Raw genomic sequence first — 19,203 nt, 5'->3', positions numbered from 1 at the left:
AGGAGAATAAACGAGGCAGGCAGGCAGGCAGGCAAGCAATTCATGTTCATCTGATATATTCGCTTGTATGTTGGCGCCGTTACTTATAATACAATTATACGAAACATAAACATGCGCGTACATTTGTATATATTCAGGCAGACAACAAACGGAAACTAACAGCAATGAGCGTTTCCTGTTACAAAAGCTCAAGTGTCTATTGTTGTTGTTGTTGTTGTTGTTGTTGTTGTTGTTGACGTTGTTGCTACTGCTCCTGGTTGGTTGGGTGTACTTCACGTTTGCAATCGCAGCTACTTTGGGAGTATATTATTTAAAACAAGCGGTAGATATTGTATACGCGCTAGGACACTGGTATATTATAATTTATACATAAATAAAAATAAATACGTTTATTCTTCTGTATAGACTTTCGAATCATTGTTTCCATACTGTTGAGCATTTCCCTAGCGTTTCACATTTTTCCTTTTAATGCATAATAAAATTTATAACGTTTTTTTTCTTTTGTTTTTGACACATCCAGAAGTATATTTTGTAGGCAAGAACTTTCATACGATTTCACCTTCTTAGTCGCTTTGAAGGCTAAAAAGCTAAAGCGTATAAAGTATAGTTCACTTACGCTTACTTGTGAGCAGATATTCTCGCAATTTTTACGTATTCTTTTGCGTTTTGAAAAAATATGAAAACTCGACTGATTGACGTTATTGTTGGGCTTGTAGATTGTCATAAAACCAAATAATACATTTTCTTTGCTTTTCGTTTTATCGCCAACCAATTGAGTGCAAATCATGAAAAAAGACGCTCGTATATAAATAAGTCCGCGTTCATTTTAATTTTGTCACAAATTCCATTTATCAGTTATTGATTACTAATGCGGATTTTCCAATCAATATCATTGTATTTTGAAGAAGGTATCCAATAAAGCAAATCAGTGCAGTTGTTATCCAGAAAATGAATTGTTGGAATGAGATAGGTCGAGTGCGGATACGAATTGTAAGAACTCGAATCGGTTTCTGATTGGAAATCTTTGCCAACGGTTCTTTGATTCATTCAAAATCGTTCGAATTTTCTGCGACCGATTGAAGTGATTGCTGACGATCAGATTTTTTGCTATTTTGCAGCGTATATGCGAAGGCCGAATTGATAAGACCAATTATATGATTCGAGATATGGATTTTCTATGGATGGATATAGATGAGTGAGATCATGAAGTAAAAAAATCACTAAATTGTAATTTAGCTGATCGCGGAAGAACTGATATCACTCGAATGAACTAATTACCGGAATCGATTGCATTGAATTTAAAAGGGCGAATAAATAACGAAGCTTTGAAATTCGAAGTGCGAATTCAATCGATAGATCGACCGCACTGCTGTATTATGTTATTCATGTTCATTGACAACATATAAGTTAAGCTGCTAAGCCTTATATAACAAAACTAATATATACAATAGTATGACGAGTGAAATTAGATAATCTACGCAGATTTTTCAATAGGTGATCTGGTATCTGACTTTCGAACGTATCCATGAAACTTCGATCTTAAAGTCATTAAAAATGAGCGCACACCGAGCTACACATACCTATACAGAGATATGCTTTTTAAATAATAAAATGACGACAGGCTTGTTACACTTCCCAATTCTTCAAAATTATTCCCTTCAGTAGAATTTGCAGGATGCATTAATACCAACATTCTTTCAAGCAACATTCTTTCGAAACAATTATGAAAGTCGATCTCCCGTTTGAGATGGTGCCGATTGGCCATACCTTTGAAGCTGTTTACTGAGTTGCAAGAATAGCCAAAAGTCACACGATATTAAATCGGAAGAATAGGATATTGCGGAAGTAAATGACCTAAATTTCTAATTTTATTAACATCTATTTTACTATTTACTGTTATGTCATATCTCAACTGCGTTTAACATTATTTTAGAATCGTTCTTGATAGCTCCTTGTAGATATTGTGTAAAGGGTTCTGCTTGCTATCGGTGAGCTTTTCATCTAATTAAGATGGGTTTAGAACTTGGCGTGAGAGCCTTATGCAGTAAATGTGTATTACTTGCGCTCGCTGAAGGCTGATTTCAAATTCGACCTGGCCGTTTTGTGAACTTGTTTTAATAATATATTGTAAACTTAATGTACTAAACAAACTTTTATATTTTTAAAAGTGATTTCAATAGAAGGACAGTTAAGCGGACACAGCTAAATGGATTTCGCTATATATTTTGCAGTGTTTCCAAGGTATGTTTCAATTCTTCATAACCATGCAACAAGCACTAAGTAAGAACGGAAGGAAATTTGAGAAACCGCATTAATCGGAGCAAGGAGAGATTAGCGTAAAGTGTTTTCCGTCCTTCGTTCATAAATCTAACTGATTTTAAAGTTAAACTCAAATGTGCTTTTCCTATGGACTTTTCACAGTACTAGATATGAAATTCTGGCATTCCTCGTATAATGCAGTTAATTCCCGGCGTACTGTATTGAAATCGTGTTATTGGAAACATTTTTATTTATTCATGTAAACTAAGATATAATATAGAGCAACCATATTTAAAATTATACACAACATATGTCAAGGCAAGGTGTATCGTGTTAAACTGAAATCAAGTCTTAAGTTGTAACATTTAATCATGATAGGTGAAATTTCATTGTAAACGTACATATAAAGGAAAAAGTAAGTTAACCTCAATTTTTTATAAAAGTGTGCTCAAAACAAATTATAATAATTGGAGTCACAAAATGAATGTCCATTAAAAACTACAATATATCTATTTTTTGTTCTTTAAAGTTGCTTGAAACTTCTTTTCAATAGCTGAAAATAGCAAACGGCAATTGAAAAGAAATCCAGCGGGATACATATAAAATTTTTGGAAATCGCGTTATATCCAAACCTCGTTATAATCAACGCAAATTTCGTGCTGTATCGCACAAGTAACGTACTGTACGAGGGGCACTTGCACTTATAGGGCACAAGTTTTGCATTTTCTTTTTTTTTTTATTTATCAAGTTTTTCGTAAAAATGAAAAACAAAAATTTTTGAAATAAATTTTTTCGACTAAAATAAAATTTAATTAATTCTCCCTCATACTTATATGTATGAAACTTTTTATCCATACATTTATACAAACTAAAGCAAAGTTTCTTCGTACAATTTGTGCTTCATTAGGCACAATTAACGAGCATCTATTTATACGCAACATGTAAGGCACAAATTGCTGACAGTAGTGCTAATTTATTAACAGACAACAACAACAGCAAAAATTTTGCAAAGACATACGAAGTGAACGATAAACTAACTGGTACGGTGCGCTCTGTGAACTCTGAATGCATTATAAATTTTCAACAATTTGACAAGTTTTATGCTTTTGCAAAATTTTATATAAAATTTGTTTTTGTGTGCCTGTGTGCGCATATATGCATGGGTATGCACATGTCTGCATCTAAAATATTTTGTCAAATATTTCACTCAAAACAACATCAGTTAATGTCATAGCAACATTGAAAATTTACAATTTTTGGTTGCTGTGAGAGACGCGATAACCAAAAATGATCTTCCACGGATAGATAGAAGGTTTGAAAGATTTAATGTACAAACCTTTAAATGCCGATGGAAGCTTTCTATGTAAATAAAAAGCAAAGTAAAAATCATTAAGGGACAATTAGCAGTTGTCGTCTTGGATACAGGATATGAATGCAGGTTTTTTTTTAATATAATTTTGTCAAAAATGATTTCATTTCTTTTTCAAATAATAATAGTTGAATGTGCAACTCACTCCACACGACTACCTAAACGTAGTGAAAAGAAATGTTCGATAAAACGACAGATCAGTTGGGTAATTTATGCATTTTTGCTTACTACTATTTTTATTTTCTCTATATATAATTTAAAAATAAAATGAAAAAAATTCATGAATTTTGAGATTGAGACCACGTCTTTGTGTTTAAAATTATTTCCACGACATTTTGAATATTTCCTTTGACGTCTACTTTTAATGCCTTTTTTTGGCTGAATGACAGGTTGAATTATGCTCTGTTGTTGAGATATCTATTGCGGGAACATAGATGAATCTTGTTAATTACCTTGTGGGAATTATATAGATAACAAAAACTGAATAATCATAAAAATTTGCGAATAGTAATAAAAGCTGATTACAAGTTTAGCTTTTATTCGACTAAGAAGACAAAGTTGATATTTTTTTTGATAACGATCTATTACAAGCATCTATACAAGCGTTTGCCTACAACAGTTAGAGGACATACAGTGCACTATAGTACAGCCATATAGAAGTTAAATTTCCACAATAACTCGCTCGTAATTAGATATACATATATACGTCTAGAGGTTTTCGTTAGTTTATTAAAAAAATATACAGACCTTCTTTGTATACATTTCCTGTTTACAAAACAGAAGGACAACATTTTACAAACTTTGAAAAACAAGAAATCTTTCCTTTTAATAAGCACTTAATAAAAGTCAGATATTTCAACAGATCAACGACAAGCAATTAAAAAGAAAAGGGTGTGAAACAAGAAACTTTTTTATTATGCACTCGATATTTAAATATGAAAAGTTAAATAAATGCTAAAGGTAACACTGGAGGCTCGAAACCTTTTTTAATTATATATCACCGTATATTTTCGTGAATATTGAATGAAAAGAAAAGGGACTAAATATGATGTCTTGGTTGCAAGATTTAAAAATATAAATACACATTTCAGATATTCTACTTGGTCCACTTCTCACATGCGCTTATACATTCATTCGCCGTTATATCTTTTACTCAAAAATTAGCACTCGGCAGATATATGAACGAAGCGGCAAATCGTCAATACAAAAATTAAAAATCTTAGTAAATGTTTGTTGGTAACCGCATTCAAATGAATTTTGATGCAAATCAGCATATTACGGAATGACATATGTCATGAAACATAAAAGACTCTTAACATATCCTAAATAAAATAAAGCTCAATAAATCTCAGAATAATATAAGGGAAAAACTTTTTCTTCGTTAAATTCGACTATAGTCGTAAACACAGGCCCCTTGAAGAATCATACAATTAATCCAACGACTCTCTAACATTTTTTTTTCGTTATTATAGGCGAATTTTTTAACACCTTCATATTACACTTACTTTCCGCATTGAGTTCGTCATCTCATGCTTCTCCTTTTAATATCTGTGCATATTTAATAATTGCTGCGTAGGCCAGGTCTTTTGAATATTGTCAATGGGACAGAAATTCGAACTTCTATCCAAGTAATTTTGCCCCATTATAAATAAAGAGCGAATACACTTGGAAAACAGCTATTTCGTTCGCAATTGCCCCTACAAAGAAGAGAATATACAGCCTTTTTGCAACTTTAGGATGTCATCCACTTGTCAGCAGGCCATCTTTTGGCTATCGAGATTTCTAGATTTTTTGTCATGTTCTTCTGTAACGATTTCTTCCAGAAGTCCACCGCACTTAGCATCATCAATGTGTCTAAGATCTTGTTTAAAATCAACAAAACACCGATAAACTGTTACTCTCGAAATAGGAGAGGTGCGTTAAAACTTTTTAACCAGCCATGATACTTTTCCCTATCAGAAAGCAATCTTTGATAACATGATATAAGGCTTTCTTCCTTGTAATGAAAGTAATAAAAGTTGGCCCTAAAATAACTGTTCATTTACAAACGACGTCTATGCGTCGGTCTTGATGTATTCATTGACCGATGCGTTAAGAGTCTTGTTAAATCTTGTGGGCCAAATCTTACAATTAAAAGCGAATACTTTGTGATTGCCAAGTCCTTTCTACACTTTGAACATTCTCATTCGAATAATCTTGTGGACATTGTGAAAGTATCTGTAGAACACAATATCAATAAAGTACTTATAAAGTGCGTTATTAAAACAACTGGACTAGGCGTCTCCTTTTTTTCTTTATTTAAGAGTCCTGCTTTAGTCTAAGAATGGGGTCTTGCTAATCATGTCCTTTATTAGCAAAGTTTAACATAGCTCTTGGGACAGATACAAGAACACTTGCATTTGGCGCAAAATAATTAATGATTATTCCTAAATCAAGCTAATCATTTAGTTTCACATAAAAATAAAGTCAAATTTTACTAAATCTCTATAATACATTTTAGAAGACGTTAGACTATACATGGGAGATGTGCAATAATATCAACTGATTACCATAATAATGTCTAACACAGAAGTACATACCTAGCGAATAAAGGCCGTCAGGTTAGTAAACATTCAGAGACATGCAGTTAGGCAGTCAGTAAACTGAAGTACACTTATACTCTTGAAAAAGAAAAACCGTACACATACAAGTAAAATCGAATTTTTCTGCTTTTTTGCTTTCTTGGGTTATTCAGAAAACCGTATATAGTTGTAGCAGCAACAAAAAAAGAAAGAAGAAAAAAAAAGATAATAATAATAAAAAAGGAAAGAAGAAGAAACGATCTCAAGACATACAAACGCATACACCATAAATCACCCCAAGTTTATATACTGTACAGCATGGAGCAAAGGCATGAACGAATATTGAGGATGAAACGAAAAAAAAAGAAAATTGACATAAACGTGGAGGCATCTTTATGGTAGAAATCTGAAAGCAGTATACATGCCGTGTATAAACTAAGCTCTGAAAGCATTCCTTACCCAAACACACAGTAAACGGTAATAAATCAATATTCCCAATTTTAAATTGGCTGCAAGCAAGCATTGCAAACTACTAAGCCAATATTTTACTGATTGTGTACAGCCCTGGTGTATGTATGGACATAATGTCAAGAAACACCTAAGAATAACTACAACGGGTAGGATTTGTCTTATTCTTACCTCACCGAGAAATGTATAAGTTTCATTATTACTTATGTGACGGCAGTAACAACTTACCTTTCAGGCGCTAAAAATTAAATAAAATTCATTACTAACAGCAACTGCGCCCAAAAATTTTTGATTAGATAATAAAATATTTTCAACTGATGCAAAACATTTTTAAGTCCATGTGAAACGTCCACCTTAAATTAGAATTTTTGTTCATCTAAGTTAAACTTTTAAAACTAAAATATGAAAATTGACCTAAAAAATCTAGTGCGTTGAAAGGGTTCTAGTTTATAATCTCAATTCTAATGAAAGTGTAGTTTTGTAAGAAATTTGGTCTACGCCACTTGTTCGTGGTACACAACTGGTTTGCAATTTATTTTTTTAAAACTAAAACTACGAAAAGGAGAATAAGCTAAGAAGTGAAATGTTTACTGGCAACCAATTGCAACGTCGTGTAATCGGGTACGCGGTCCACGTCTCGAAGCGGCGTCGTGCATCATTGCATCGCAACAATTAATTTTTAGATTGTAACATCTCAATTTAATACATTGGGCTGAGAAATCGGTATACATGACGGGATAACTACATACAATTGTAACCAAAACTTTTCCCAGTTTTTTTGCTGGTTATTAGCGGCTTAACGCTGTCGTTTGAGTCAAATTTCATGGCATCACTTTTCGTGAGGTTAACGATAGATACGCGTTTGCTTATTTTTAACTAAAAAAAGAGTTTTTCAATTCGGCTTTATGACTTCAATCAAATTAAAGTGATGTCCATGCAGAAAATTGTCCAAGAAATATTCAAAAATATATTATAGTTTTTTCATTCATTGCTATCTCGAATTGGTTCAGCTTTTTAGATATGCTAAGCTGTGGATACATTCTACGGCTTATTATTCCATGTCAACGGGGAATAAAGTTTAAGCCCACGTTCAAGTCCATATGCCGCGTCCTATATATCAATTGCAGGATGCTAAATATTTAATTTAAGATGTCTTTAAGTTCGGTCTCAGCTAAATATAACTTTTCGCTTCTTTTACTCCTCTTCCGTTATACCATATATTCTTAGAGTATACAAGAAAATTGCAAAATGTTAGTGCTGTTCTAGGAAGAAGGGTTCGAATTGAGATTTCCTAACGTTTATTTTTTCGAAACATTATGTTTTCTCCGTGCAGAAACTCAAGGGAATATGCTGCACTATTAAAATGCACGCTAGGCTTACAATGAAATCCCTCTTTAGAGCAGGAGAAAAACATGCAAGAAAAAATTGTGCAAGCATACAAAGTATGCCCGGGAAAGAACGTAACGTAAACGAAATGGAAATCGCTGACACGACAAACACCAGCACCAAAGAGGTTTATTATAGAAAATAACTGTACTTACTTGTACACAGACGTGTAGGTCTATATATGAGATCGTGTTAGAGTTTGTTAAGAGGGCAAATATAGAGAGAATTTTTTAAACGAAAAAATAAATAAATACATAACATAAAATAATAGTAATAAGAAAGTAAAAGATTCTGTTGTTGTACATGTTAACTTATCACGTGCGCGGGGAATTTAAGTTTTATTCTTATTTACTTACTTTTTTTCTTCTCCACGAGAACTACAAAGGAATAAAAAAAAAAACGGAGGAAACATGGCGAAGTCACTGTAACAACAAACAAGTGTACATGTGTCACGGTTAAACGGGTTTCCTTCTCTTGTCTGATTATAACAGGCAAAGAAGCCAGCAAGCAATTTTATTAAAATAGGGTACGAGCTTGCTATCAGCAAAAGCCGTCATCGGCATCTATAATGCAGTCAATTTATGTATACAACACCATCGAAATTGCATTGCATTCTCATACAAATGCGCACACATATAAATGTATAAAGCTAATGGAATCCTTATGGCATAAAGACTCACGAGGCGAAGCAACAAAATTGTTTACGAAAATGCCATCAATGTTGATTTGATTTAAAAATCAGTTTAAAAAGCAAATACTAAAGTATTTATGGAATGAAGTTAACAAAACATGGAAAAAAATACCAATAGAAAAGAAAACTGCATAAGGAAGGACAAAGCATAATCAAAATAAATTGTCAAACTTGAAAAAAGCTAAATAATGTTTAAATAAATATTCACGCCTAATAAGTACGCTTTAAACGCGAAATTTAACGAACTTCAACGCTACTGTCACATAAGCTTGAACATAAGCCGAGATCGATTGGATGCATATGTGAGAAGCGAATAAAATTATGTAGCATATTGCAACTCAAGTTGCAGCTGCAGTTTCAGTCCCTATTTTGCGTATGTTTCCAAATTTGAAAATTCCACCATAAACAGGAAAACGCAAAGACAAATTATCTCGAAATATTATGCCTTTCTAAAGCCGTACCTGCGAAAGTATAGGTAAAATAATATTGGGAATAATAAACCTTTTTCATCCTTTACCTATGCAAGTATTTCATCAGTTTTCACAGATAGATTGCAGACATTATTAAGACTTCTGCTTATTGCATCCATTGCTCTAAGAATTACTTATAAATTCCACGCTGATGAGGTGAACATCTAGGAATAATTATTATATTTCCACATTTGTTGACTCTCCATTCGCATCTAAAAGAATGGAGGTGTTGTCTTGAGATCAAAAAAAAAATTGCAATTCAATATTGTCCATTGCAAGCTACAGTTCCATATTTCATCAGTCCAGATTTCATCATTCAAGCAACACATACATGGCTGGTAACGTTCGGTGATTCTTCGGCGAAGAACTCCAACGCTTAAAAAAAGAGGTATGCGCTGTAGTACTGCCGTATAGTGTACATATATAGAGCAATAAATTACGCTGTTACGTAAGGCTGACTCGTACTTTTATTTTCATAAAGGAGTCACAGTTGGCAAATGCTTACAGATAAAATATTCACCCAGAAAAAGTGGTAGAGACTAACACATATACTTGGTATCTTTCGCCTTGATGTGCTCTATTGGGTTTTGTAAAATATCATCGTTGATGGTCGGCGACCTTCTTCATACTATAGCAATCAATTTTCGAAGTAATTAACCCGCATGTTCTAAAGTAATTATTATCTTTTTTTTTTCTCGGAGGAAAGAGTCCAAAAAGTTGGTTAGGATAGATGTTATATAACGAAATTTTGGGGATCACAATAGACTCCTCGGATTATGATAAACATTGTCCAAATATCGTACGAATACTACCTTTTATATAAATAAAATTGATTTTTTTGCCGAATAAACCTTTCTGTTTATTTGTCTGACTCTCAACATTGCCTTGAAAAACGTATTTAGAAAATACACAAACAAGGTCAAATTTTGTTTCTAATTAACACTTTGAGCCCATAATTGTGGTTTTCCCACACCAACTTGGCTGAATCGATTTCGTATTGAAGATCTTTAAGGAAACTTTATGGCATTTCCGACGTTCATGACGAGTGTTTGTATACGATGTATGCCGTTAAATATTATTACGTCGATTGACTGATCAGCATCAAGTGATTTTAGGAAATATGTATATCACGTTTCAAAACAATGGGTTGTATGTGTGATTTGCAGTTCTTTATCGGTTTTGCGCCTAGTCTAACAGGAGCCATTGTCTCTGTTTTACAGCGAAGCATTAGCTTGGTCTGAAAAACGCTTATATAAATTTTGACATGAATAAGTGCTACGAAATTTTCTATGGGGATAATTTATAATGGTTTCGTTGTTCTTCTTGGACGATCCTACGATGTGTTGACTGATATTGTGCATTTTCACAATCGATACAATAGTGCAAGCATGAACTCTCATCTCTCTATCCACAATTTTCAAATCTGTTCAATCTAAATGCGGAAAAGGCACGAAGTTTTGGAACAGTGTAAAATTTAGCCGGAATCTTGCTTTGTTCAAGCATACATATTCTTTACGGTATCGCTTGTAAGTGTAGTTAGGTTTTACAAGTAAAATCGGGAAGCAAGAATGTGCCCATTTCTCATTTAGGACTATACAAATTGAACGCCAGAGTTTACTGTCCAGAAAAATATTTGCGTTTTATTTGTTGTAAATTACAAAATAAATTTGTCGAGGTTTGTTTGGCATAGTTCTGATTTAACTCTGTTACAAATGTTTATATATGTATATATATTTTTCTTTTGTTTTCTTTTTTTTTGAATTCAGAAGGCTAATCCTACATTTCCTCCAATTCCGGTGAGCTCCGTAAATCCGGCACTTGCAACGTTCCGTTAATATATATTAAGTCTGTGAAAATGAATTTACTTTCTTTCAAACAAGTTTGAACCTTCTTTATTATTTTTGGATAGTGTCGATTAAGGCAACAACCACAGCAAGTTACTGCTATATTAGACGAACCTTGAACGATGTGATGATCATCGTAATAAGTCCAATATATTTTGTTATACCCAAATATTAGCAAAACCTTGTCAAAACTGTAGCCATATGTGGTTAGCAGGGCGACGTTGTTCACTGGAATGATCCATATAGTGTAGTTAACCAAAGCATTACATAAATGACGATCCTTGTCGCGTTTCAGAACACTGAGAGCCTGAAGGAATAAATTGAAAATCCTCAGTAGAGAAAGGACTTAAGTTACTAAAAAATTGATTTTTTATAAAACTCACCCAGTCTTTTTTATCAGGAATGTGCTCGGACGGAGTTTGGCAGTTGCGTATGCAGGTGGCTAATTTGTTTTTGGCGCATCTTGAAAAACAAATAAAATATACGGAACGAAAAATATTTAAATAATTTGAAAAATCTTTAGCTGAAAATAAAAAATAATTCTGAAACCTTCAAGCAGGGAAGGACTTTGATTGTGAACAACTATGATTTCACTTACATGTACTCATATTTTAGTTGCAATATAATATACTCAAATTTTTGCCTTTGAGACATTTCGCTGATTGCTTCTTCTTCGCTTAGCTTAGTTTTAATTTACACACTCTTTTCCTTCTTATACTTCCATATACCGTTTATAGACTCTTTACGATGCTCTTTCCTTTATTCTTAACCTGTAAGCAAATATGTCGATCGCTCTTTTTAAACAGAGTGATACAATAAATTTCTTCTTAAACAGTGCAAATATTCCACTATTTAGTCATGATAGTCTCTATACCTTTTTATCTTTAAAGATTTCAATAAGAAATGTTAAAAATTTTGCTATCAGGACAATCTCGGATTATCCATTTGAATAATTGAATTTATTCAATTTTACGGATTCGTTTAGTGGCATTGACATTGCAAATGTGTCTACAAACCGATTTTATGAGGATTGGATGTAGTGCCGTGGGAATAAAAAGCATTCGTTTGCTATCTTAATTTTCAAAACTGTTAAAGCAATAGAGCTAGTACGAACGATATACGAGAAGCGTAAGATTTTGCGTTTATTTTGGTCTATACTGTGGAATAATGCAAATCGTAGGGCTGTACTTTGCCATCAGTCGCCAAAGATAGATATAATATATTAAGTATTCTTTAGTTTACTCTGCTTACAAGTTGCAGAGTAAGTCATTCATTTGCTTCTAATGCCGCTACGTTGAGTTAAAGGGTTTGACAACAAGGCGTTATTAGTTCAATATGCGAAATTTTTAGATTTCAAGGCTTTAGAATACTTTTACATTCGATGTCTAATAAATGCATTAGTGTTCAAAAAAACATTCTCAAAGACATATTTAAACATGTTGTACGAACAAATGATGTACAATACAATGATGTACACTAAACAGAAATAGAAATCAGTAAAGTACCTTTTTACATCTTTGTTATCCAATATTTCGAGAGGTTTATAAAAAATCGCCATAAGCCACATAAAGCTATATGGTCGGGCAGCTATATATCTTCTTTGACGATATCGACATTTTGCGAGATAACAAACAACACAGAAATTATTTTAGCCTTTGACTGAATCTTGCGGTATGTAACAGATACATATGGGATTAGAGTTAAATTTGAGTTTTTCATCGATTTCCAGTGATTAGCAACTATAGAGTCACTCGGACAGGCAGCATTGACTATATACAGAAAAAGCTGATTTTAGTTGATTCGCTAACGTAAACATAAGCCGACCAGTTTTTCCTTGTTTTTTCAATTATACTTTATTTAAAAGTAAGACGGACAATTCATTTGAGAATTGTAGTTCCATCTGTCTATTCCGGAACATGTATTATGTGATAATAGTGGTAAAGATGAGTAAAACTATCAATCTTTTCAGATATTTGTTGCGAAAAGCAAAGTTTTATTTTTTATTTTATTTTGTTCGTTTATTTGAAACTCAGTTAAATTAAATTAAAAGCCTTCTGACTCTTGGAAGTAAATAATATTAATTATTATTAAAACTAATGCAAAGTATATAAAAAGAGAAGTAAAGACAAAAAAAAATTCCTTTATAAATAAATAAAAAAGAAAAAAAAAGCATGAACAGATCTAGCACATCCACAACCAGATCAAAGTTGCAAATGAACACCGTAGCCGTTGCAAAGACGCAAAAGCTTGGCTGCCGATAATAGTAAACAACCCCAGTTAATTTTCGAATCATGGCAAAGTGTTAAGATTGGAAGTTAGTTTAAATACGACATTAGCAAACCGCGGATTAAGGATTGTCGTTTTGATAGAATTTAAAGAACCCGGCATTGAGATTAAGTGATAGATATCATTTAGTTTTCTGCAAACAACTCTGAACGGTTTTAATAGGTCATAATTACATTTATATTGATCAAGCTTAATGAAAATAAAGCACCTAGAGAAGCGATGAGGAATACTGAAGCTTATCTCACCAAGTAGTATGGGCCAATTGAGAGTACAATTAATTAACTTAATTAAGAAGTAAACACCAAGAATAAATCTATAGTTTCTCAAGGGATGGTAAGTCTAACAGAAGTAACCTATTTTCATAAGGAGGCAGGGAGACAAGGATGGCCCAAACCGAATTCCTAAGCGCAAACAACTTTTGAAGGGACTCAATTGAATTTAAATAACATCTGTAGGAAGGAGACCACATAACAGGGGTGTACTTAATTGTTGGTCTAATTAAGCACAAGTATAGCCTTTTTGCAATTCAAGGATTATTAAGCTCATTATTACACATTTTCATAAATAGTGGGGGTAGAAGAGGACTGAACGTGCGAAGAAGTCATGTTTCAAACTTCGTGAATTTGAACCTTTCTAACATATCTATTTCAGTTCTCTTAGGTTTAAAAAATTTGCAGCTAAAAGCAATGCTGCAAATATCGGTAAGACTAGCAGGCGCATGAAAAGCACATATATGCTAGAGTTACATAAAGTCCCAGACGTAGGTGCAAATCTGCACAGAAAAGTATTTTCCTTTAATGGTGTGATAATGAGTGCTTTTTAATGTAAATATTTTGCATATGGCGATGAAATTTCCGTATTACAATGCCGTTGAGCACTTTCTATCTGTCGGGATGACTGCTACTAGCAACGTTATAGTGTCAAAAATTTAGTTTGTTCGCTAAAGTTCGGCCTGGATACATTTCTTTTCATTGCGCATTAAACTTTCAAAGCCCTTTTGCTCCATAAAAATGTATATGTGCAAAATTTTCCTGATGATTATTACCAAAATTTTGGTGCGTCGTAGCTACAGCACATATGTCCGCATGCAATGAAATTAGTGATATGAGACGATTGCACACGAATTAGTGTCACAACTGCCGTAGGGCTATAGACATTGTCCATTTTAAATGGTATCACACTTTGGCAAATTATTAGGTTTATTTTTCAAATTTTATTACTATGTTTAACTAAATAAAATTATGGGTATGTATATGCATCAAAGCTTTTTAAGTTTATATGATAAAAGAAAAAATGCATCGTGGTACCGTCCGATTTTTCACTTGCTTTAACAACAAATAATGATAACTATACAATTAACTTAATGGAAATACGTGAAATCTGTCAACAAAAACAAAAAATAATTTTTTGTCCTCTTGTCCTCTTCATCTAAAATTCTGTTTTGCGTTTATCTGGTCCTTGAATAAGTAAATAAGTGCACATAAATATACAAAAAAGCAAATGCTCTTTTTTTGCAAAATTTAGCATTTAAAAGTGTTATTTAAATTCAATCACGTTTTATCCAATTCGCCCAAAAAAAATTGCAGCTTGGAAACGTTCCATTAGGTTATATACAACATAACATCAATATTTAACTTTCCGTACAAACGCAAAAAACTATTTGAAATACCAGCTTTGCTGACATTTTGTTGGTGTGCTTTTTTGCACCTAGTTTCCCATTGTAACTGCTTTGTGCAGGAACTGAAAACCTAATATATGTGATGTGCACGAGACGCCATTTTTGTAACATATAACAATAATTCATGTGCGTGTACTTGAGATAAATAACTATTTATTTAACAATATAGTTTAAGATGTTAAAAATATCTTATCACAAATTCAGGCGAATGTATAACGAATAATAGCTATCTTATTGGCTGGTTTTCAAGACTCAAGCTGGACCGAGACGCGTCAACTGATACTTCTACTTCTGTTCTATTTTAGAGCCAAACCGCTTACAGTCTTTTAAAATGGCTTTGCAGACCTCAAGTCATTGGATAGACATATTGAAAAATCGAAATGAAAACAATAGTCAACACAAAGCATTCTCATATGTATATAATATTTATATAATATCGAAATAATTATATTATTGGTCCTAACAAGTTTTCTGTAACAAGAGCAGTTACGTTGAATGTTATGAGACCCTTTAATTTAATTCAATATTAGCAAAATCGAAACGCTTCCTCCACTGTTAGCCTATTTATTCCTTGCACCGTTTTCTGTACAAGGATATATTAAGTTCAAGAAATTCCAAAATAGCTTAAGAGAGAATGTTTTTCCATTATAACAGCGTATTGATTATTGCTTTCTAAACCGACCTAACTTTATCTACTCGTTGATATATTTCGGACGATAAGTTCCCATTTAAAAAAACTTGCTATATGAAAACAAATGCGATTTTTAACATTTCTCTTTAAAACTCGGGGAAAGTAAGTGCTTAGCATATTAACAGAAAGTACACAACTTGGTGGGGATAGGCCCAAGTTGGACCATCTTACAAAAAATAATGTTTTACATTGCGACCAAATCGCAGTTTTGTATTATAAAAGACTTATACAATTCTAAATTTGACAGTTATGATCTGTTTCCCGAAACCGTGACCCATTAATAATTTTCTCATGGAAAACAAAGCTTTTTATAACGAAATTTCTTTCCGAAAAAATTAAATGTGCTAAGCTGGAATCATAGACAACGTTTAGGGGCTTCTCGCAAATTTTGCGTAAGATTCACCAATGTACGGCGAAAAAGCTTTCCTTTCCCATAAGTAATGAGGAACAAAGATGCAAAGTGCATAGTTTTGACTATCAAGTCAAGTGTACCAAAATTTGGACAGCTTAAGGCCTGGGTTAAACTCCTCCCTCATATAAACGTCTTAAAATGACAAAAAACGTACATTTTTGGAGTCAAAAATTGGCGCCCAGTCGTCTGCTAAGCAAAATGGTTTAGGTTCTTAAGTAGTCAACATCGTCCTTCTGTTACTTTTCCACTTATGATATATAAATAGCTGGTTGCTATACTTTCTTTGACAATATGTACGAGTTCTGCGTTAGAAAAGTATACCTTCTATTTTAAAACTCTACCCATCAAATAAATAGATTATGGTCAAATGTCGACTTCTCATCTCAATTTCTGCATCCGTGAGGAAAATCTAAAAAAACGAACAGACCAGAGATCATTAAATCTTATCTAGAATGCAAAATGTTTAAATAAAATAAGTAAACACAATATAATTGGCCATGACCGACCACGAAATACGGTTTTGGTTAAAAATCCTCTGGATGCTGCGTACATCTCCACAACATTGGACCACTTGAGGGACTCTGTACAACTGTCTACAGATAGAATGGCGAGCCCACTTTACCTCGTCCCCTGGTGGTAAAAATAGCAAACTTCCAATTCTTATAAGTTGGATGCATGTTACTTTGTCGCTTGCATACGTAATTCCGTTGAAAATCGAGGCTAAAATTTATAAGTCATTGAAAAAGCGTCACTCTTCTGATATTTGAATTTTAAGACCAGAGATATAATTTGCTGTATTTCGTATAGCTAAAGGACTCCAACGCTCCAGAATTTGAAAATAGTGACTACTGATGTAGCAAGCGGGCATGTGGCAAACATAACCGCGTCAACCTTAACCCTGTCATTACTGGATCAACTAAACATTTTAGCAAAATCTGTACCATGTCAATTGAGTGTACATAAAAGTTAAAAATTGATAGGATAATGGAAATACCCGCTATCGAGAAAACTGCAGAATTGATAACAAGCAGAAATACGCGTCTGAAGCTTTTATTATATATAGTTAAGTTTATAGGATGACTTAAACGTGTTCGTCAGCCGATCACTTTTTAGAATTCCTTGTGCGTGATTCATCTTAAGCACTGTGTTACGGGGTTTAGCAGAGTTCGATGTGCGATGTTAAGTCGTAAGAAAGTTTACATAAAAATTATTTTATATATTTGCTTCTCGTGGAGTATATTCAGAATTTGCGTCAAAGACAGTGTAATACAGTTAACATTTCAATAACTTTATAATCTACGTAATACGTAATCTTGGCAACTGCTTTCTTTTGCTATACATTCAATGATTCAATGATAACATTAAACACGTTTAGCGCACGGTTCGCATGTTCAATTCTTGGCTAAAACTTGGAACCTGTTATTGTCAACAAATTATAATAATATAATTATATATACCCATAAGTTAAAAAACATACATATTTTATAATATCATTTTAAGGCAAGTCGAAATTTAATCGTTTCAATCTTGAAAAGCACTCAATTCACCTGTTTATGAGGTCATTACGACAACGCAGTACCAAACAAAACTTATTCCATTAATTATGTTTTTATTTCATTATTAGGTTAAATAAATACTTACCTCCGACATTTCTCTTAATGAATATAAATGAATTGCGAAAACACATGCACCTACCAAATGTTTTGATGTTATTATACAGAAATTACAGACTTTCAATTAATTTTCTGCTTCGACACTAAAATGTTGCTTCTTTTTTTCTATCGATTTTTTTTCAGCTTTTAACAAAAGCGGTAAATTATTTTATAAATATATGTGAATTTAAGCTGATAACTGTGAGATCATGTTTTCCTGTTATGGTTACTTATCTCATATCGTTCGAGAAAGTAATATTCAAAATATTTTTTTTATTTTGATATTTTTTAAGTTTACTTTTTAATTTTTTATTTTGTAAACTTTTAAGCAACAGAGAAACAGAAGTTTGTAGAACGTCGCTAAAAGAGAAAGTTTTCTCTATAATAAAATAAAAATTTTGTAAAGAAATTCGAAAAGGAACGTTTTGCTTAAACTCCGTTCACAGAAACAAGCAATCGCGTATAAAGTGTAAAATTGATTTAAAGTGGCAGCTTATTTTCTCCTTCTTGCAATGCAGAAGGAATACGACTTACAGATTACGACTTAAGAAATAAACGGTTCTTACTCTCCACCTTCATTAGTGGCAAAGCAGACATCTGTTTTTTCCTATTATTGACGAATTTTTATGCTCAATATCGAAAAGTAGCGGTATACTAATTTTATCATATCAGAAGTTTTCAAAGCCATAGAGAGAAAGGCCATATGCAGCATAAGTTTCTTTGTTGATATTTTTACACTAGTAAAAGAACAATAACTTAATACATGAAAAGAGTGTTTAGGAGTCAATTCCGAAAATTTAGGTGGTTCTTCACACATATCCCTCATTGATTTATAAAAAACTGATGTCGATTAAAAAATCTGTTGAAGACACTTTTAACTCGTAAATGAGGGTCGAGTTTAAGCAGAAAAAAAAAAAAAATTGATTATAATATATGATTTTTTTACTTATTTTGACGGTGGCCGAAATTGTGTTAGCTTATATTCGAGATAAGTAATCTTGTGTAAAATGATGATGATTTTTCTTTTCCTTATAAATTTTAGAATATTATCGGTATATGCTGTTAGGCACTAGATGTACACAAGTAAACACGAACGAATTGCTCGTGAAAAATTTTTGCCACCAACCATCTAAAACCAAGCCAAGCAAAGTGTTTTAATTAATTTTAATTAACGTAGGATTGTCAGGTGATCAATTAAAACCATTATCCGTACCGCTTTCACAAGATCTTGATGAATATTTACTACGCACTATTAGAAGAATAGTCGCAGTTTTACTCGCACGAAGCCTTATCTCAGTATTAACTTTAGATAGTGAATGAAAGTTTTACTTGCGCTTAATGAAGCCGCTTTCAAACTTGCCTTGCAATCATCAGTTTAAACATGTATGACATGATTTAACCGAATATTTGCGGCCGTGCCTGTTCGAACGTACATA

The 19,203-nt window shown here is 32.8% G+C and overlaps 2 protein-coding genes across 6 annotated transcripts in view; one reads left to right on the top strand and one right to left on the bottom strand.

Annotated features, from left to right (window-relative positions):
* The window catches only part of LOC119642928, a 164,077-nt gene that overhangs the window by 111,351 nt on the left and 33,523 nt on the right, over nt 1-19,203 (top strand). The gene's annotated exons all lie outside the window — the stretch shown is intronic.
* LOC119642929 lies at nt 10,859-18,244 on the bottom strand. Of its 4 annotated transcripts, XM_038042249.1 has the most exons (5): nt 17,757-18,244; nt 11,647-11,818; nt 11,432-11,510; nt 11,163-11,355; nt 10,859-11,051 (listed from the first exon to the last, which is right to left on the bottom strand). In XM_038042249.1, the coding sequence occupies exons 2-5, from the start codon at nt 11,700-11,702 to the stop codon at nt 10,981-10,983; spliced, it is 399 nt and encodes a 132-aa protein (XP_037898177.1). In that variant the 5' UTR covers nt 11,703-11,818; nt 17,757-18,244; the 3' UTR covers nt 10,859-10,980. The 4 variants fall into 4 exon arrangements, with proteins under 4 accessions (XP_037898177.1, XP_037898175.1, XP_037898174.1 ...); XM_038042247.1 differs by having other exon boundaries at nt 10,860-11,355; nt 11,647-11,842; XM_038042246.1 differs by having other exon boundaries at nt 10,860-11,355.

This window comes from Glossina fuscipes, unplaced genomic scaffold (assembly GCF_014805625.2).
Source record: "Glossina fuscipes isolate IAEA_lab_2018 unplaced genomic scaffold, Yale_Gfus_2 287, whole genome shotgun sequence".
NCBI lineage: Eukaryota > Metazoa > Arthropoda > Insecta > Diptera > Glossinidae > Glossina > Glossina fuscipes.
This window is presented reverse-complemented; position numbering and strand designations above follow the sequence as displayed.